This window comes from Chlamydotis macqueenii, chromosome 19 (genome assembly GCF_036417535.1).
Source record: "Chlamydotis macqueenii isolate bChlMac1 chromosome 19, bChlMac1.mat, whole genome shotgun sequence".
NCBI classification, from domain to species: Eukaryota; Metazoa; Chordata; class Aves; order Otidiformes; family Otididae; genus Chlamydotis; species Chlamydotis macqueenii.
Window position 1 is genome coordinate 1450146 of NC_141574.1, and position 20623 is coordinate 1470768.

Below are 20623 nucleotides of genomic sequence, written 5' to 3' on the forward strand. Positions count from 1 at the left end.
GCTCACCCAGTCCCCGGCAGGGACCCCTTCCACCAGCCCAGGGCGCTCACAGCCCCGTCCAGCCCGGCCTTGGGCACGGCCAGGGATGGGGCACCCACAGCTCCTCTGGGCACCCTGGGCCGGGTCCCACCGCCCTCACAGGGAAGGGTTTCTTCCTTACGTCTCATCTAAATCCACCCTCTCCCAGTTTAACGCCATCGCCCCTCGTCCTGTCCCCCCCATCTTTCCCGTAGTCTCCCATTAAGGACTGGAGGCCGCTATGAGGCCTCCCCAGAGTTGTGGAGGGGCTCTGGGAGCTGAGGCCCCCCAGCCCTAAGAGGGAAGCACAGGTGGTCACGGTTGGTGGCTGGAGGTCCCGGGCGCCGAGGCAGGACATGGCAACGCTCTGCAGGTTTCAATCTCTTTATTAACAAAAAGGCGTATTACAACGACTCCTAAAGTACAGCTCCATACTCTAGTCTCTGGGTAGTAACACATTTTGAAAAGCACTTGGTTAAAAAGCAAAGTCGACATTAACATCATCCTGGCCAATAATATCATGTAGCAAAATGAACATTCAAATAAAGCAGAGCAGTGTCAAACCTTTGGCATCTGTCCCACTGCAATGGCTCTCCCCAGCACGAGGCACAGGCTTTTATTGTTCCCAGCTGAGCTTCGCAAACTCAGCCAAGCAGAATATTTTTGCTCCGACGAAGCCACAGCTGCTCTGGGAGCAGCAGAGCTGTACCCAGGGGTGCTTCCTTCCTATTCCCTCTACCAGAGCCTTCCCCAGGGTCCGGAGCACAGCTCTGGCCGGGCAGAGGCGATGTTACAGCCATGGCAAGGAGTGGGATGACAGCGACCTTCTGCATGACCTTGAAACACCGGAGCAAATACAGACGGTGCTCGGCCCTGCAGGGCCGAGGGGCTGCGGCTCAGCACCTTACCCACGTCCCCGGGGGAGAAAGGGCCTGTTTTTTCAGACATGTAAAGATTTAAGGGATTCCCATGGCCTGATGGTCTCATTCCTGCTGTAATTGCAATGGCAGGAAAGGGGATTTTTTCTGGAAGCCACAAGATCAGTGAAATCTACTGGAAAGAGGCGGGAGGCATCACCACACTCCACGGAGGACCAGGTGCCGCCTGGGTTTGTGTTGGGTGCCCTCCTCGCGCTCACACCCGCAGCTTCACCACCCTGTTCCTGCCCAAAGGCCCGAGGGGAGGGAGGGGGAAAGGAAGGGATCTGATAAGGTGCCAGTACCGAATACCGCGCTCTGTGTCCCCCTGCCCACAGGCGCCGGCCCCTCGTGTGCCCGCGGCCGGGACGGCAGCGTCCCTGCAGGGCCAGCCCTCGGGCAGCGCTGGCAGAGAGGAGACAGTGGCCTTGGGGAGCAAACGGCAGCTTTAACCAGCGAGGAGATGCGGCGCTTTCATCTTTGTGCTTTTACAGGCCACGCCGTCTGGCGGGATCCTCCGTGGCTGCTGCGCTCCTCGGTCCCAGGTTTCTCTGGCTCACCCAGCCCTGGCACGCCAGCACTGCTGATCTTATCCACAGCGTGAGGCAACCTAGGGCGTAAGGGAGTTTTCTCTCCCCTCCTATTGCGTTTCCCGTCGGATTTGGCAGCCAGGCACCGACAGTGCAAGAGGGTGACAAGAACAGACGTGCAGTGAGGCGGCTGCAGTGTCACCGCGGCTGGACTGGCTCGTCAGAGCTGCTGGGAAGCGAGGGCTGGCATTCCTGCAGAAGGGCAGGACACCGCGGTTTTGCTGGGGCAGCAGGAGCCACTGCACAAGGCTGCACACGAGGACCCCAAAGTGTTTGCCCAGGTCCCAAAAAATGAAAGTCCATCAGCGTGTTGCTGGTGGGTGAGCTAGCCAGGCACCGCTGCGGTGCTGCCACTCCTCTGCCTCCCGGGAGCTGATTTTGGGGAACTCGTGCTCTGTGTGGAGCAGAGCAATCCCTGAGCACTGCTGGCTCCTGCTCTCCACCCACTTCAGGCGGGACGTTTCTAGCTGCGTCGCTGCCAGCTTTCCTGGGCATCCAGGAGCGACCACCCCTGACCCGTTGGCGGCAGCCGCCCCTCTAACACCCCTCAGCTGTGCCCTGCGCCTGCACCAAGGCCGTTTACGGAAAGCCTTGGCTTTGCCTCACGCAAAGCCTCCCCAAGGCAGCCGGATGAGGCCCCGCTGCGGACAGGTCTCTGGGCAGTGCCCAGCAGCAGCGGGGCAGGTCCCGCAGCCTCCCCAGGGGGTTTTTGGGGGCGGCTGTGCTATTCAGGGCCTCGCAAGGGGATGGGAAGGATGCAGCCAGGAGCACTTAGATCAGCCCCAGCAAGCACATTCAGAAAATATGGCTTTTTAATTAACAGCGTCAGGAGGGAGAGCTTCCTGAGCGGTCTGCCCAAAGTTAAGGTCCAGGGGAGCATGCACCGAGTCGCCAGGACTGGCTCTGCCTCCCGGTGCCGCTGGCTCCAGCACGGGTGCAGCCGGAGCGCGTGGAGCAGGCACATCTCCTCCCCACCCGCCGCTCGCCCCGCGCCTGCTGCAAGGCGGCACAATTTGAAACCTCGCTTTAGCATTAGGAAAAACAATAAGGAAAAGAGAGATCAGCAAACCCAACATATCAAATCCACGGGCCCCTGCGGAACGAAAGGGGGCTGCAGAGGAGAGCAGCCCAGCTGTTGTTCCGTCCGCAGAGAGCTCTGCACGTTGTGGTTTACACACACAGGACATCGTTTAAGAACCGAGCGTTATTGCTATGCATCCATTTCCAGTCCAATCATTAAGCTTTACGAGCCGACATGAAACACTGCTTGTTCCGAACAGAGCTGGTGGGTGTCAGCGGTTACGCTCCTGCCCCACGCGCGTCAGGCACGCGGCGTGGGTCGAAGCTGCGTGCGTCCTCTGGGCTCCGGCAGCGCTGAACGCGGAGCCCCGTTACACCACCCAGGCCACGGGCCGATCTACGCCCCGAGCGCGGGGGTCTGCAGGGGCCCCACGCCCAGGGAGGGCAGGGCAGGCACTGCCCGGGCTCCGGCCGCTCCCTGGGGCTCATGGCAGCCCACCCACTGAAAAATAGGGACACTGTCTTTTTGTTCTTTTTTTTTTTTTGGATCATTTTGATCTCTTTGATCATTTTATATAAATACAAAGATTAAAATAATTTATCTCAACATCATTTCTATTACAATCATTCCCTTCAAAACAAGTGCGTGTATGTATATATATAAGTGTATATAGAGTATCTCTAGAGCTTCCCCCCCTCAAGAAAAGCAGCAGTGACTGAAGCAGGTACAGCGCACAGGAGCTGATCTTTCCCGCTCGGGGGCAAGGGTGCCCCGGGAAAAGCGCAACGCTTGCCCCGACAGCTCATTTCCAAGCACGCCAATCGGCACGACGGGGGAACCGGGGGTGGTCCCGCTCCATCCCTTTGGGAAGCAGCCCCCCTCGCCGGAGGCGGCTCCGCCTGCACGTCCAGGGGCCGTGGGGCTCGGGGCCTGCCCAGCCACCCGCAAGCACTGGGATCACCATAAGCAGGGAGAAGCAACCAGGGCACTGGAAACGAGATCGATTCCTTGAGCAAGCTGCTAATTAATTAGTGGTTAAGGGAAAGATCCTGCAGCTCAGACAGGGTTGCTTCATTTACATACTAGGCACTAAAAATGATGATTGCTAGGAAGGTATTTACAGAGAAGAAGGATTCTACCCCTCCCTCCCCTTTCCAGTGCTCAGGCCAGTCGTGAACAGCATGATTTTATCAAGGATTTTGTAATAAAAATGCCACATACTCTGTTTATCAGGATTGTCTGGGAAGGAGAGAGGAGAGTAGCTGTGCACACCACAGCGAAGGAACGGCCAAGCAGCGCGGAGCCAAGCGTTACCCTCTCGGGGTTCTCGAAAGAGAACAGAGACAAATCCTCAGCAGAACCTCTCTGAACCTGAGAGAAACTATGGTTTCCAGAGGCCCAACGGTGCCTCACCCGCACGGCCCCACCGGGAACCGGGTGGCTGCGATGCTGCAGCCCTGGGTGCTGCTTGCGCAGTGCGGCACGAACCGCCCTCACTGCCCTGCTCTGCCTCCGCAGGGTGGGTGACAGCGGGACCCCCTGCTCACCCGAGAGCTGGGGCCTGGGCAGAGCCTGCCCTTAATCACGCTGCAACGGGAAACGGGGGAAGCATCCCGCAGCCGGCAGCTCCAGACGCATCAGGGGCAGGGAGGAGCAGGAGGGGTCTTGCCCTCGGAAGCCTGACGATTTCAGGGAACAGTTTCACATCACAGCCAAAGAAAAGGCAGAAAAGCTGCTCATTTCTGTCCTGCTAGTGCAGCTCGTATGCTTGGGGGGTTGCTTTTACCAAAGAGCTGGCCTAGGGACTGTAGCCGAGAATCTCATAAAAGCATTTTAATATAGCGTATAAATATGGAACTACAAAAATAGACACCTCTGCATGGGCACGCTGCGGGTGAGCTCGGGCAGGCTGAGCCCGACTGGTCTACGAGGGCAACATTTTTGAAGAGGTTTCAAAGCGAATTGGAAGGAAATGGGGTCCGGTCGCAGCCCGTGGCTTCCCCCCGCCTGTGACAGCCGCGAAGGCAGCGGGGGTCCCGCGGGAGGTGGCCGGGCAGGGCGCTGACTGCGGGCAGGGGCCAGGGCTCCCAGCTGGGCATCGCCTCCCCAGCACACCTGCACTGGCAGCCCAACTGCCAGGGCAAAACCTGCCCCTCCGTATTGCCCCGAGCAGCGCAGGCATCGCTGGCGCCCCAGCAGCGAGACCTTCGCCCTGCCCGGTGGCGGGAGCCCACCGCTCCTCTCCCTGTTTCTGCTGTTTCAAAACATCCAGGGAACAGATGTATGGGTTAGGTTTGGAGACTGGGCAAGGCTGCCTCGGCGGGGCGAAGGTTGTGCGCTGTACGGCCGCTGTGCCGGGAGGGACTGGGATGCGGTGGGAGAGGACTGGAGGGCCCAGCAGCGGCTCAGCCCTGGGGGACGTGGCGAGGGACGTGGATGAAGTGGCTTTTCCAGCCTCTGCTCCCCATGGAAGCGGAGCCCGGGGCTGGTTTGGCCCCAGCAGAGTTTCTGTGTATCCTGGTGCTCACTCCCCTGCGGGAAACCCAGACCTGGCCATGGACGCGACCGAGAACCGAAATGCTGGTGCCGAGGTGAGACCCGCCCAGCACAGGGGGCACGAGTCACAGCCCTGCTCCAGCGGCACGTGGGGCAAGGCTGTGGCAGGCGAGAAGCCGTGCGGGATGGCCACCTTGTCCGAGTCCTGCGTGTAGGGAAATGCACGTCAGAGGCAGCCAAACCGCTGTGCAGGAGAGCGGGGGCCTAGCACCTGGCACGCACGGCTGCACCGTTCCCGTGGAGGGGGCATCCCTCCTGCACCCGTGGCACCGGCTGCCGTCCAGCTGCCTGCGTCCCGGAGGACCCTCCTGGTGACGGCTGGGGCCCTCTGGCCCCGGTGCCGGTGATGCCGAGGGCTGGAGGCGCGGCTGAGCTCATCCCGCTGTACCGAGCCGCGTGCCGCACAGCCGTCGCCTGCAGCTGCACACCCACCTCCCAGTACCCACTCCGAGGGGCGGCAGCAGGAAGATCTCATTGCAGAAGTGCTGATTTTCTTTCTTTTTCTCGCTCTCTTTCTTCCTTTCTTTCTTTCTTTCCTTGGAAGCTCTGGGCAGCCGCTCAGCCGTTTCCCCTCTGCAGACGCCGCGCTGGGCTGCCCGCCTGCCCCGCAGCGCTGCCGGCGGCACCCCCGGCTCAGACCCTCGAGCAAGGGGGCTCGTCCGCGGCTGCCTGCGGGCAGGAGGTGCGAGCAGGGGATCCGCTTTCCGCTGCCCCTTCCCCTCCGAGGGGACGGGGGAAAGCAACCTCAGCCGGCGCCCACCCCGGTGCCGCCGGGCTCACACCTTCCCGGCCGGTTGGGCCATGCCATCCCTCTCGCCACCTACTCCTGGGCCCGGGGGGCACCGTGGGGACTGGATCCCTGCCTCTTGCTGGGCTCGCCCTTAGCTGACCTGGCCCTCGACGCCGGCTCCTGTGCAGGCTGCCGAGGGGGCCTCTGCACCCGGGGGGCCGTGGCAGTAGTGGCCTGGGCGGGGGGCTCCGGCGGTGGGTGCTGAGGGGCATGCGGCCGCGTCGTGTAGAGGAAGAGGGCCGGGTCGGGCATGGCGTCGAGCTCCTCCTGCGCGGGGTCCCTGGGGTGGCCGCCATCCCCAGGCAGGCGCCGGGGATGCGCCCTGTGGCTGCGACGCCGGGGCCTGCCCTCAGCCGGGGGGCCGGTGGGGGGCTGCTCCCGGGGCAGCCGCCTGCTCGCCCGGGGCCCCGGCAGCCGCTGGGCAGTGGCGTGCAGCTGCAGGGAGAGGTAGGCGGCCGCCTCCGTCTGCTTCTGCAGCTCGGTGTCGAGGATGGTGACGCGGTGGCTCCGCCGCTTCAGCTCCTCCAGGAACCGGCGCTCCTTGTTGCGGAGGCTGGACCGCAGCGCGGCCACCAGCGTCTCCTTGTGCCGCAGCTCCTTGCGCAGCTCCAGGTTGTCTTTCTCCTTCTCCTGCAGCTGGGCCTCCATCGCCCGGCACTTCTCCTCCAGCTCCCGGTCCAGGACGTCTGCGGGGGCAAGGCACACAAGGGGGTCAGGGGAGGCAGTGGGGGCTCAGCCTGGCACCGTGGCCTCAGCCCACTGCTCCCAGCGGGTCCCTGCACGCTCCCAACGCGGCTCTGGGGCAGGGGTGAAAGCAAAGGCAGTTTGAGTGGAGGATGCCGTTGCCATGGAACTTGCCACCTCTGCCTCACTGGAGCCTTGTGCTGCAGTTTTTAAATTTCCCTGGGTAACTAGTTTTTCACCCTAAAAGTGACTTTGACTGTGTGCAGAGGGCACGGGGGAGCATACGGGCTGGGACAGAAAAGGAAACGGCGACAGTGAAACCATCAGCCCAACTTAGGAGCAGTTGTCAACCTCAAGTCCCGAGATGCCACAGCCCGATTAGCGAGGACGGAGGTGCTGACCCACGATTACAGAGGAGCTGGGCTCTGCTGCGCAGGGAAGGAACCTCCACCCCGGGCAGGAGGAATGGGCTCAGGTCCTGGGGCCAGGATGGCCAGGCAGCCCCTCCTCGGCTGCTGCGTGCTCACCATGCCGTCACCGCTGGTTTCTAATGCCTGACCTGCTCATCTTTCTGCTCCTGCCAGCAGCCGACTGCCAGCGATAGGGTGTGGACAGGGCTTGTTAAAACAGAGCCGCTGCATCGAGCGGCAGGTTCCCCACGGCTCCCACCGCCCTCCCTGCCCTTCCCACACCTCAGCGGGTGATGGACACCCTCCCTGCCCTGGCCCTTCTGAATCACACCACAGGCGTGACACACCAAGGGTGACTTCCCGTGGAGCCCTGCACACTGCTCCTGCACAGCCTGCACCGCTCCGGCCAGCCCGCCTGGGCTCCCGTCCACTGCCCGCAGGCAGATAACACCTGCCTGACACCCATCCCACCATTCATCCCATCATCCATCCCACCATCCATCCATCCCGCCATCCATCCCACCATCCATCCATCCCATCATCCATCCCACCATCCATCCATCCCATCCATCCCACCTGCCATGGTGGCATCAGGAGACTGCACTGAGTAAAGCGGGTCCTTGGGGACCCACTTCTGTGCACCAGGGGAGGTGGCCCCACGTCCCAGCAGGACAGGGCTGGCCCAAGCACACCCCCCGAGCAAGCACTGCTGCAGGCTGGCGCGGCCGGGAGCCCGGTGTGCTGGGGGCCCGCAGTCCTGCGCGGGTGGTGGCCTTGCACTCGGGACAGTGAAACTGTCTTGTGGGTGATGCATCGGGAAGGATGCTCCGGAACGGGAAGGAGGAGACTGGAGTGTCAGTGGCAGCCGGATTTCACATCCTCCCCGCACCTCTGTGTCCCCCTGGGTGGGAGGGAGCGGGGGCGGTGGCTCAAAACGCTCTGTCCTCGGCCAAAAGCATTGTCACCTCTGAACGGAAAGGCACGCCGCTCGCGGGGGCTGGGACCCGGGGGACCTGGCCCAGGCACAGATTTCCACCTGCGGCTGCTGCCAGCTCGTGACCGGCTGCATGGCCTGCGTTCAGCCCTGCGAGGTGTTTGGGGACGGGGGCTGCCCGGGGACGTGACGTGTCCTTCCCGGGGGTGCGAGGTTGCAACCGGCACGGGGGATTCGCACCCGTGGGGTGAGCAGGCCGCACCCAGCGGGAGGGCTGGGCTGTGCGGGCACGCCGTGAGCCTGGCACGGGGGCGCGGGGGACTGGACCACCCCGGGGAACCCTCCCTGCCCGCGCCCGGACCCCCGTCCCGGCAGCCGCGGCTGCCAGCTCCCACATGCAGCCCTCGGCGGGGCGCAGGTTGGGGAGTCAGCGCGGCTCCCGCCTGCGCTCCCCACTGCCTGCCCAGGCCTGCCCCGCCGCCTGCCATCATCTCTGCTTTGTACGATGCGATTTGAACGACCCCGCAGCCTCAGCTCCTAATGCCTTCTGTGCTCCCTGGCACACATGGTCCGCGTCCCCGCTGCACAGCCCCCATGGGCCCCGCACACAGCCCACCACCCCCGCGCCCGCTCCTCCTTATCTCATCTCCCGCACCGACCGGCGCTCTTACCTTGCTGGCGGGCCTCCAGCTCTTTGATTTCCAGGTCGTGGGTGAGCTCTGGAAGAGAAATCGAACAGGAGTGAGGAGGTGCGGCCTGGGGCAGCTGCCGGCGCCCTGGCAATCACCGCGGCTGCCGCGCTGCCTCTGCCCGCCAAGGGTGTCAGCCCGGTCGACCCAGAGCACCAGCCACAGGATGAGCCAAAAATAGACAATTCTGGCAATCGGTATGGTATTGAGCGGCCTCGAGGTGTGACACCCGCCATGGCGCTTGCCCCTGCGACGTGGCCGAGGCAGCGCCTACAGGTCCTGCCCCGCGGCGGGGGGAAAGCCTCCGTTTCTCCGGCAATGCCTTTTCTTTTCCTAAAAGAGTTGCTGAACCACTTTTGTTGCCTTAAATCAGGACAAAGAGCAGAGCAACGGACTGAAAATAGACCAAAGTGTAGGCTGCCGCCTGAAGTATTTCACCATTTGCTGCTTCCAGGCCGACCTCTGCCCCTGCACGTGATGCAGGCGGGATGCCTGCTCCCCGCACGCTGTGCCCTCGGCAGGGTGCTGCCCTGCAGCAGGGGCAATGCGTGCCCTCCAAATCCCTGCTCAGCCTGCCGCAGGGCGCTGCAGGTGCTGCAGGTATCGCCCCGGGCAGAGGGGCCACAGCCGCGGCAGCGCTGGAGAGGAGCTGCTGTTTGCGGGACACGGCCCCAGCCTCCCAGGGGAGGCAGCTGGATGCAGACGTCCCACCATGGGATGCGGGCTGCAGACCTCGGGCGCCACAACGTGTCCCTGCAACTGTCCCACCTCCTGCTGCCGCGGGCCCAGGGCAGGGCGGCGGTGCTGTGGGTCCGGAGTCGGGGCGCAGGCAGAGCTGCCCATGCCGCACCTGGGAGCAGCAGCAGCAGCGTGGGCAGTGTCCTGCAGGGATGAGCCCATCACAGGGCTGCGGACCCCGCCCCAACGCGCTGCATGCACCCTGCCTGCGCCCTGCCCACCCCCAGGCTACAGAGCCAGCTCACAAGGGCAGGCAGGGAGCTCAGGGACTTTCTGGAGCTCACTTTAGCCTGCACACCCTTACGGACAGTCTCTTCTGAATTATCACAGCCCACTGAACGCCAGCAGCTCTGAGGGGAGAGGGGCAGCAGCAGTATTTGGTTGTTTGGGGGCTTTTTTCCCCCTGAAAAATGAGCCCAAATGGTTAATCTTTGCCCTACATTTTCCTTTTAATCTGCTTTCCTGTTGACTCTAATCCTCACAACTGCCATCCTTCTGAAACGAAACGCCTGGCTCAGGCTGCTCTGCCCGTCTGTCTTGGAAAACAAATCTGCGGCGAGAAGGCAGAAGTAACTGGGAACGTAATGCAGCTTCTGGAAAGCTTTCGGCGCTCCCGACTGCCCCACTGGAAATCAATGGCAACTGTGTTATTGTTCTGAAGCTAAAATAACAGGTTTGGAGCCTCAGACACATTTCAGATGAAAACTAAAGCAGTTGCCCGTTTCCAAAGAAGACATCGTCCGGCTGAGCGAGTGCAGGGCTTGGGGATGATGCCCGACCCCGGGTCCCTGCTCCTGTGCCGGAGCCACGGGGGCTGGTGGGAACCTGCCCCGGTACCGGGGTAGTCCCACGGGGCACAGCCGGGGCAGAGCACCCCGCAGGGCTCTGGGGTGCTCCCGGCCCCTGCGGGATGGACCCGGCTTGCAGGCAAGCCAGAAATGGGTTTATTTCTGACACGGCTTCTCTCAACGTGTCAGCCTTCCCCCTTCACTGCCCCGGAGGACCGTCCCGCCGCCCCGCCGCCTTCAGGGATTGCCCCCGCGCCCTGCTCCACTCCCGGCACCAGCCTGCCCTCCGCCTGCCAACACCGTGGAGCCGGCCAACCACCACTGCAAGGCTTGAGCTTCCAGTAAAAGGAGGAACAGAAGGGTCAGAGGAATCCATCGCTATTTCTGCCGTGTTTATACCTTGCACACAGAGCGGGGGTGGGAGGGGAGCCAACTCTCCTGGTTCCAAGAAATGAATCGCAGCACGGGGCTCTGGGCTGTGTTACCTTCCTACAGCCTCCGACCAGGAGTGCAAGGGGCTCATTCCTGCCCCCCCAGCCCGATTTTGGCATGAGAACTCTGCTGTCTCGCCGATCTGGAGAGGCCGTAGGCGAAGGCATTAAAACGATGAAAGAGAACAGCAAAAGCTCGGAAAGGACAGGGGAAAATGGACGATGTTATCAGTGCAGACATGTCTCTGTTTCCCAGGAATCAGGGAGGACGAGAGGCTGGAAGACAAGGAGTAATTAGCTACGGCTGAATTATTGATGAGAGCGACAGCCCAAGCTGGAATGAGTTTCGGTGGCGAGCAGGAGGCGGGGAGCTGTCGCTCTCACGAGGCTGGCTGGTGGGGAGGGAGGCGACACCGCAGGGCCACAGATCAGGGGGCTGGTGGCTGTGTGCCCCGCAGCCGGGCACGTCCCCAGGCCCTGCACCGGGCTCAGGGCTGCACGTCCCGGGGCCAGGCAGAGCCCAGCCGGCCGCTGCAGGGGCTGCTGTGACCCCGGGGAGCAGCTCGCCCCCTTCCCGAGGGGCCAGGCTCCTGCTGACAGCCCCCGACCCTTCTGAGGTCCCGTTACCAACAGCGTTCAACCCTCCCTTCCCCGGTCTACTGGCACCTGGGGGAAGTGATGAACTACCTTTACATTTTCACAATGAAAACACCTTTGTGGGCACAGATCGCGGGAGGAAAAGGCAGGACGTTGCTGGCTAACGCTGGGTTTTCCCTCCCTGACACCGGTGAGTCCCTGGGGGCAGCGAGCGCTGCAGCCAAACTACTGCAAGGTGTGGGAGCACGCAGCTACCAGGGCTAATCTGCGTTCCGAAGCGTGCCCCGAGCAGGGCGTGAAAACAAAGGCGGGGGGTTTTAATGATGGATTATCAGCAGACTCCCGTCTTATCACTCGCCCGGCCAGCTGATGCGCAGAATAAAACTCGCTCTGGCTCTCCAGTGCTGCAGCTGGAGGAAACTGCTGGCACCCATCTGCAGAGCAGCAATTTCAGAGGGTTTCACCCGCACCAGATTTGGTGGCCACGCAGCGTAGCCTGGGGAAGGGCTGGTGGCACCCAGGCCAGGGGTGCAAGCGGGAGGCAGAAGGGGATGGGGATCCCCTGACCCCACAGCAAGCAGGATGCCCTGCGGCTTGGCGCTCGCCTCCTCCGCATCCTGCCGGGCACCAGCTCCCGCGCGGGACCGGCTCTGGGCCCCCGGGGTGCCTGGAGGGTCACTCCCGGCCAAGGTGCTCCGCAGGCACGCAGCCCCACACGCCGCGGCCACCCCAGCGCTCACCTGAGCAGTGCTTCTGCAAGCGGAGGATCTCCAAGTGCAGGTCGTGGAGCAGCTCCATCTGCTCCTTCTTCAGGAAAGCGATGTGCCGCTGCACACTCTGGATCTGGTGCTCCAGGGACACGGTCTCCATCGCAACCAAATTCACAGTCCAGGCCTGCGGGGAGCAGAGATGGCTCGTGATCAGACCCGCAGCAGCACACAGAGCTCGTGAGCCCCGTCCCCAGAGCCCGTGCGAGGGGCAGAACCCGGCGGGTGCAAGGCGGGCGACGGCTCTCATCTACCCCGACCCGGGGACGTGGCTGTGGGTGAGGCCGCTCTGCTCGGAAGATCCCTGGGGAATGGCACCCACACCATCCCACCAGCCCGGCGCCTCTCGGGGCCGGTTCCCATCCCACCTGCGCTCGGGCTGGGAAGCTCAGAGACTGAAGCACGAGCAGGAACTGCTGCTGCACCAACCCTGGCGTCGGAACGGCTCGTTTCTATTTTGAATGTGGCCCTAGGAAATGTTTTAGCACTGAGCAGGATTACATCTGGGCCAGGATTGCTCCCTGCAGTCCCAGGTGGGAGCTGCACCGGAGACAGTTTTGGCTCTTGCTTGACAAGGCGCGTATCACGAAGCGGTGACTGCAGCGAGAGATCCAACACATGAAAACACGGCGTGCTCCAGCTAACCCGATCGGCGTTACGTGGCAAGGGGAGTTGTGTTCTCCTCCAGGAGAAGCCACATCTTCCCTGGCGACTCGCCTGGCAGACAGGAGCTCTGCCAGTGCCAGGCCGGGCGCTCAGCCCGCGCGGGGTCCATCACCACATGTTAATTAACAGCTTCAGCAAAGCAGCGGCGCGAGCTGCCGACCTGCGCCACCACACCGGGGAGATCAAAATAAACCCCTGAAAGAACCCTGCATCCTGGGAAACGCCACTTCGGACGGATGTGGAGCCCGTCCCCCCTCCCCGCGCCCAGCACAGGAGGGAAGGCTACGGCAAAGCGTGGTGACAGCGGCAGACGTTGTGGCAGCAAGGCCGAGGGACAGCGGGCACCGTCCTGTCCCTGGGAAGCGGCTTCCCTTCCCTCCTTCGTCCCTGAGTTCAGTTTTCTTTCTACAGAAACTTCAGAACTAAGCAAGCGCCTTGGCTCGTGCTGCCGGCACGCCCAGCTCGGCAATGTAGCGCATTTGAAGATAATTCCCCCAACCAAAATCGAATCAAACTGCATTTACACTTGATTCCACAGCAAGCGATCTTGGTAGTGCCCCGAGTTCAAAGCCTGGCTCTTGCCAAAGCCCCTCCTGATCTGGGAAATCCGCAAAGTCAGGTCTCCGTACTCCTGCCCTTCCACGGGAGGGGACGGGGTGCAGTGAGGGTCCGATGCTAACGGGTTTGGGATGTTTCCTGCCGTGCCCCGCTGCCACAGCATTGCCCCACACCGGCCCCAGCCCGTCCCCGGTTCCCAGCACCCGTGTGACCCTTCCCGCCAGTGACGCGGCCACTCCGCTGACCCCTCTCGCGTGGCCGCAGGAGAGGACAGGAGAGCTGGCATCTGTTCTTTGTATGGTGAGAGCTGGAAATGTGGGGGTTCCTTGAAGGCGGTGGGAGGGTATTTACCGTGCCAGCAACAGTTATGGAAGTTACTGGGTGTCTGCCCTTGGCCAGGAACACAACCCATGTGAGGAAGACCACAAACCACGCGAGGAACACAAAGCACGCGAGGGCACAGAGCCTCCCGGCAGCCCGAGCGCGGTGTGGGGGGCGCTGGAGCACTTCCCCACCCGAGCTGTGGCACCGCGTCTCGGGAAACCTCTGAAAGTAGGTTGGACGAGGCCCGGGGGATAGATAGTGCTATTTTCAAACACTTTATTCTGTCTAGTTGAGATGTCTTTAGTAGAAATGGCTGCAAATTTTCCAGTGAACTTTCCCTCCTCCCTTTAAGTGGGAAATTACTCTTTTTTTTACCAATGAAAATGTTTTCCTTTAAAAATAAGTAGTTGATAAATACCAAGCTGTAAAGAAAGTCAAAGAAAAAAAATCTGGAACTGAGATTTGTTTGTTTTCTCTGCCTGGGAAGATGAAAAGCCTGCATAATTTACCCGTGGGGGAGGGGGAAGGTCTGTTCTCAGCATTGCTAGGGGAAATCCCTAGTGGGTTGGGATCCGCTTTTCTACCCAGCGTGCCTTTCCCCGGCTCCCTCGAGGAGCGGCTCCCAGCTCACGGCAGGACCGTCGGCAGTATCGCGCCTGGGGGAGAGCATCTCGTTTGCCCACACATGGAGCAGCAGGGGCAGGAGCTGCCTGCACGCGCAGACGGGGACATGGCCGCTGCCAGTGACGGTCGCGCTGCTGCCTGAGAGCAAAGATGGGGAGATGTCTCCTGGGGCTCCTGTGCAACAGGAGCCGGGGGGCAGCGGGCGGTGAGGCTGCCACCGCTTCACCCGGAGGCAAAGGGGGAATGAGCCATTCTGCCCCACAGCCGTTGGATGGCGTAGCGCAGGCAGGGATGCAAGAGCCAAGAGCAACTAAAGAGGCTGCAGGCGAGTCCCGAGGTGTCGGTGGCATCGGCCAGCCCTGCGAGCGCCTCTAACGTCACCCGAAGGCGGTGGAGGAACTGTCGCCTTCGCTGAGGGTTTCAGCACAGAATTCTCAACAACCCATACCTTCCCTCCGTTGCTTCTGGAGTCAAGTGGAGGTGGCAGCAGCACTGCGAGCCCACAGTTTGATGTGTGCCTTTGGTCATTTCACACCGCAAAATCACTTGGGGTGCTGGGAGCTAACAGGGGTTAGCTGGCTGACAACACTTCAGGGGCCATGGCACCTCCCAGCCAATAACGCCAAAGCTCTCCTGCCGTGCTCAGCTGCCCCTGCCCGCGCCACCCGGCCCGGTCCCCGGGCAGCGGCTCTCCAAGCCCACACCACTTTCCTCACGCCTTCTCTTTTCACTGTGCAACTGTAGCCTTTGGGACAAACGTGCTGGGAGTCCTGATCTCAGCTGTGTGTTTCAACGTGCTATCAGAAAACCTCAGTGAGATTCGCAATTTCATGCTAATTTATCCAAATTCTTCTTTCTCAGAAACCACAGTGACTGAAGCAACGCCTCGCAGCAGCCACAATGACTGATTTGGTTGCAAGTCTAAGAGCTGGTTTCCTCTGCACAGAGATTGTCTGAGAATTTGCTTCCAGGGCAAAACCATACTGAAGTCTGTTTACTGCCAACCAGAATCCCAAAACTTTGACCCAAGAAAAAAATTCAGTTCCTGGTGCTGCATTCAAAAGGCAGACACGGTATTGCACGTACACGTACCCCAGCACAAAAACCATCACAGCAGGATCTGGCCCTTATTTGCGTAATCATCTTTCCCCACAAATGGCAAACTAACGGGGCACACACAGAGGGCACACACAAGGTTTGCAGGAACATGTCGATAATCTATCCTGCTGCGCTTGCCAGCAACCCCCTCTCCACCGCATTAAAACATGTGCAGGGATGAATGCTGACACCCGTTAGCAATCTAAACCGCTCGGTATTTACGAGCTCAAAGGACGCGCACACAAACTTTGCAACAATGCCATGAAGCGAGTGTGTCTTCAAGCGTAAGGAAAAGGAGGCGGCGGGGAGCTGAGGAGCTCGCAGAAGGTTACAGAGGGAGCGGTGACACCGGGAACAGGAGCTAGAGGTGAAATTCCAGCCTCGGGAAAGTCAGTGGGAAGCCTTCCTTGATCCCAGAAGCGGCAGAACTGCCCTGGAGCCCTATTTGCTGTTCGCTATCTACTGCTATCTATTTAAAGACAAAATCGATGCGAACGCAGATGACGAAGGACGGCGTTTTCTCGCAATTCTCCGGACGCAGCCGCCTGACCGACGGCCAAGGCCGACGCTGGGGCGGCGGGCGCCGAGGGTGAGGCCGGGTGTCCCCCCGGGAGCCCCCCGCGGGTCCAGCCCCCTCAGCAGCGGCGTGGCCCGCCGCCCGCGCCCCGAGCCGCCGCGAGTGGGGCCCTCCCGCGCTCCGGGAGTTTGGGAGCGACGCTGTCCGGTCCGCGGCCGGGTCGGCTGCGGGGGACAGAGGGCAGAGCCCCGGAGCCGCTCTCCACGGGGGGGCAGCAGGGCCCGGCGCTGCAGGCAGCCCCGCACCCCGGCCCCGCGTCCCCCCCGGGGCCGCCGCCGTCCGCCCCACCGCACCCCCCCCGCGCCAGTCCCTTACCTGCGGGGAGCGGCGGGACCCGGCGGGGCGCCCGCTGGGCGTCATGGGGCGGGGGCCGGGGCCGGGGCCGGGGCCGGGGCTCCCGCGCTGCCCGCGCTGCCTGTGGCGGCCCCGCCTCGCCCGGCCCGGCCCGGCCCCGCCGCCCGCCGCGCCGTAAACAGGCGGCAACGTGACCGGAACTGGGGAGCTCCGCGCGGCGAGGGCGGGCAGGCGGGGGCCGCGGGGCCGGGACGGGCGCCTGCGGGGCCCCCCCGCCCCGGGGCTCGGCTCCCCCGGTGGGACCCGCGTTGGGCCCGGGGCTCCGTTCCCCAGCCCTTCCCCAGCCCAGGGCCGCGCTCCCCCGGTCCCCTCAGCCCCCCCCCAGCCCGGGGCTCCGCTCCGGCGGCCCCGCGTCTGGCCCGGGCCGCCCCCCTCCCCCGCCGCTGTCCGCGGTGCTGAAGCCGCCGGCGCGGAGCCGCCGCCCGCGGAGCGGCCCCGGGGCGCGGGGGGCCGGGGGCTCGGGACCCGCTGGCGGCCCCTGCGGGGTCTGCGCCGCTCTGAGGGGGAGGGGGGGGGATGCCCGCCGGGTGGGGGGCAGGGCCCGCTGCGGCGAGGAAGCCGGCGGGAGGAGTGAGCCAAAAGGGAGCTTCCCGGAGGCGGGGGTGGGGGAGCGGGCGGGGGGACGCTGTTCAGTCGTGGGGCTCCTGACTCTTGACGCCCCGCTGTCCGTGAGGCCCGGCTGCGGCCCCGCTTCAAAGGTGACCGCATTCACTGCGCCTCCGTTACAGCAGGGGAGCTCGGGCGTTCTGGCCTGTTCCATCGTGCGTACCGGAGAAATGGTGGCGTCCTCCCCGTCAGCTGACAGCCTGCCGGCTCCCGGGCCCTGAGACCGACACCTACGGAGAGCGCAGTCCTCCCGGTCTGTTGCGCGGCTGGGTTGTGCTGCTGTCCTCGCATTCTAACTGTTCTGCTGTTGTGCGTGTGTCAGCCCTCCGCACACAAACAGCATGAGAGCGTGTTGTAAGGCAGCGCACAGGGTGTGGTTTGAGGTGTCGTTTTGTCATCCCACACATCCTTATAGAACCACAGCATCCCAGAACGGTTTGGGCTGGAAGAAACCTTAAAGCTCACCCAGTCCCACCCTCTGTCCCGGGCAGGGACCCCTTCCACCAGCCCAGGGCGCTCACAGCCCCGTCCAGCCCGGCCTTGGGCACGGACAGGGATGGGGCACCCACAGCTCCTCTGGGCACCCTGGGCCGGGTCCCACCGCCCTCACAGGGAAGGGTTTCTTCCTTACGTCTCATCTAAATCCACCCTCTCCCAGTTTAACGCCATTGCCTCTCATCCGATCTTCTGCTTGGATGTTCCAAACCTCTGACAGAGCGCCTGTGCCTTGCAAAGCCGTTGAGGGAGTGCTGTGGGAGATAGCCCTGGCCAGTGCCTGTGAGGGCGGGTGGAGAGGAGCATAGCCTGGGTGCGGTACGGTGGGTTTGTAATGTCCCTGAGCCCTGACAGCCGAAGAGTGGACCCTCACCTGATGCCAAGCGGTGTGGTACAGCGTGGTGGGGGAGGCTGGCCTTGGGGTCAGGGCTCTTCTACGGAGAGTGAGCTTAACTCACGCTAAACGAGAGATCTTTTCATCAGGACGAAAGGTGACCAGTGAGGTCTGAAGGTCTGCACATGCACATGCAAGCTGCCAATTTGCAATGAATTACTCAGACACCTCCGCTTAAGGTCCCAGCCAGAGCTTCAGAGCTTCCTAACGCTCACCCAGCCACGCTGACCCCTGCGTGGGCCTCCTCCCTGCTTGTTTGATCTCAAAAAAAGAGTTCTGCCTGCAATGACAAGTTACAAGGAGGTGAAGGATTTTTCTGTGAACGAGGACAGCACAGACTTTCTTATTCAGAGAAGTGCTCTCTCTTTGGGAGCACCTCTCGCCCGTGTGTAGCCACCAGGGCAGCGCCTGCCAGGGCCCCATTTGTCCCTCTGGGTGCGGTTTGCTGCCTTTGGGGGGCTGTTTCAGGGTCTCACTGCATCTTCCCCAAACTCCTCTGCTACCCTGAGCAGTGGTGAATTGCAGATGGGGAGGCGGGGGGAAGAGGCAGGAGGGATTTCTGGGTGCACCATGTTTCACCCGGTTTGCACCATTTTCATCGATTTTCCACCGAACAAAAGACAAGCCTGCAACGGCCAAGGTCAGGCGCTCGGGGATGGCGGGCTGCCGCTCTAAACCAGGGCATCGCTCCAGGGAAGTGAGGGAAGGCAGTGGAGCACAGCGCATCCCCAGCACCCTGCATGGCGCGGGATGAAGCCGGCTGGCTCCACGGCGATGGCCTGGCAGCTTGGCTTCAGCCACAACGCGCACACGCTGTCAGTACTTCCCATCGCCTCTCGCGCTCGCTGCTGCACCGTGAGCCTGTGGAACGTGCCCTGCACCACGGTTACGCTGCGACCCTTCCCCACTCCCGCCTTGTCCTGAGAGCCAGATACGGCTTCTCCGACGGCCAGGAGTGGTTTGTGATCAACGTGACGAGCGAAAAGGGGCACAAGTGCTGTCCCAGCCTCGAGAGGGGCTACGGGACCCCTGCCGCCAGCCCGGGCGCGTGACCAAGCCCCAGAGGCTGCGGGGCTGAGCCAGCCTGCTCCTCGCCTGCTGCACACGGGTGGGGAGACACCCAAGGGAAAGAGGGGACCAGCAGCACCCGCCATCTGTGACCCCGCGGACACGGCAGGCGCCCGAGCGCTGGGTGCAACGGGCCGCTGGCAGAGGCGACCGACACCAGGACGAACCAGCTGCTTCCTGAGGGAGCCCGCACCTCGGCGTGTGCTGAAGTGAAACCTGCATCCTGCGCCTTCCTGGCTAGCTCAGTGGAGTGCCTTTAGACCACCGCTTTCCCCTCCGCCCCGCCTTATCATCATCAGGGGAACTTTTGCATTTAGCTTAAAAACGAGTTTAACTTTGCCTCAAGTATTATTTTTCAACCTAATTGAAACGTAGCGTGTGTGCGTGTCTTCTAATCGCTTTGAAGAACCTAATGAGAAGCTCCTTAAAGTGATGGAGCGCTAAAAGCTAGAGGGGTTTGAAAAATTTAACATTAGCTTACTATTTCCACAGGGATTTGGAAATATCAGACTTGTAAGGATATTTGCTTGAGCTAAGTAATGCAATTTGTCCTTCCTCAAAGCACCGTTGCTGTGCCGGAGGGCCGCACGTGTCCCAGGGAGGGAGGGAGGGGAGCGCAGCCCGATCATGCCCAGCTGAACGCGACAACACGTTGGGAAGTGACCAGACAAATCTGCCAGCCCGGCTCTGGGGCGTGGGCCTGGAGAGGCACCCAGCTGGGATTGGCACGGCTCTGGGAGCACAGAGCGGGGCGTGGACGATGCTGGATGCATTAGCGTGTATGTGCTGTGCGAGTACTCCACTTCTTAAAATTTCTTGTTATTTTAGAACTTTTTTCAATTTTTTTTATTAATAAAAAATGGTTTGATTTTTAGATCTCCCACGTCTGCAGAAACCGGCGTGCTGAAACCAGTGGCTCAGTTCCCAGCTCTGGGGGCAGAAGGGAGAGCCTCCGTGTACAAGCGTGAAATTCAGCACAGCTGTCGGGCTCTGTAGGGTGGGTGTCGGATTTTTCGTCTGCCCTTGGCTCTCAATCTGATGGTGAGCGGTGCTGATCCAGGCAGAGCTGGTGCCTGGCGGTAGGCAGCTGATAACGGGGCCTCGCTTGCCGCCCGGTGCATTAAAATGGGATGATTTAGATATCAGCAATTTCCTGGCCACATTTTCAGCCGAAGCATCCAACTGAGGACCAAGTGACCAGCCCCCCGCAGCGGCCACAGCCTCTCTGGGTGGGCTGGTTCCCAGTAAGAGGTGTTGGCCCTTCCACGGGGCAGGTCACAGCCCAGAATTTGGGAGCTCCCAGCTGAATCCCTTTGTGCGACCCTGGCAAGGCACAGCCTCTCTGTTTGGCGTGGCAGAGCCTGGCAAGGGGCAGCTGGACCGGGGACGTAACGCCTCGCACATGTGCTGGAGCCCTGCGAGAGTGGGACTCTGGGGTTACCAGTAACGGGTACTGACTTGAGTAATTAGTGTTATTTAATTTAAGTGAAGCTGTTGGGCTGCGGGTGTGATGGTTGGGAGTGCTGAGTTGTGAAATTAGGTGCTCAAAGATTGGAAAAGTTACAGATCTGAGGCCAGAACATCACTTTTGAGAAGACGCCTTGGGTGTGGTTTGAAGCCTGTCCCAGTAACACCTAGGCATGCTCCCAGCTTGTTCCCCAAGCACTGTGGGTCACTGGTTGCTGGGCGCACCCCACGGCTTTGGGGGGGACGCCCCACGGCTTCAGGGAGATGCCCCACTTGGGCACGCTTCAGCTTAGAACTCACACGAGAACAATCGCTCCCCGGCGCCCCCGGGCCCGTTGTGGGGGAGTCCTGCAGGGCCGTGGGTTTATTTGGGGGGGGGGGGGGGGGGCAAGGACGGGAGACAGAGCCAGGGCCGGGAGTGGGCTCCAGCCCCCAGCCTCGGCCGTGGGGACGGGGTGGAGG

General features: G+C 62.0%; 1 protein-coding gene across 1 annotated transcript; it reads right to left on the reverse strand.

The window, feature by feature from the left end:
- Positions 1-386: 386 nt before the first annotated feature.
- On the reverse strand, positions 387-16209 carry CCDC92B (coiled-coil domain containing 92B). Its single transcript, XM_086763291.1, has 4 exons — positions 16093-16209; positions 11904-12057; positions 8592-8639; positions 387-6578 (listed from the first exon to the last, which is right to left on the reverse strand). The coding sequence occupies exons 1-4, from the start codon at positions 16135-16137 to the stop codon at positions 5923-5925; spliced, it is 903 nt and encodes a 300-aa protein (XP_086619417.1). The 5' UTR covers positions 16138-16209; the 3' UTR covers positions 387-5922.
- Positions 16210-20623: the final 4414 nt, after the last annotated feature.

Bases quoted from the DNA above. Each gene is read 5' to 3' on its own strand.
- CCDC92B (XM_086763291.1), bottom strand. From the start codon at position 16,137: ATGACGCCCAGCGGGCGCCCCGCCGGGTCCCGCCGCTCCCCGCAG. The intron at 8,640-11,903 runs GTGAGCGCTGGG...TTTCTCTTCCAG, and splicing joins CTTGCAGAAGCACTGCTCAG to AGCTCACCCACGACCTGGAA. The intron at 6,579-8,591 runs GTAAGAGCGCCG...TTGCCCCCGCAG, and splicing joins GCTGGAGGCCCGCCAGCAAG to ACGTCCTGGACCGGGAGCTG.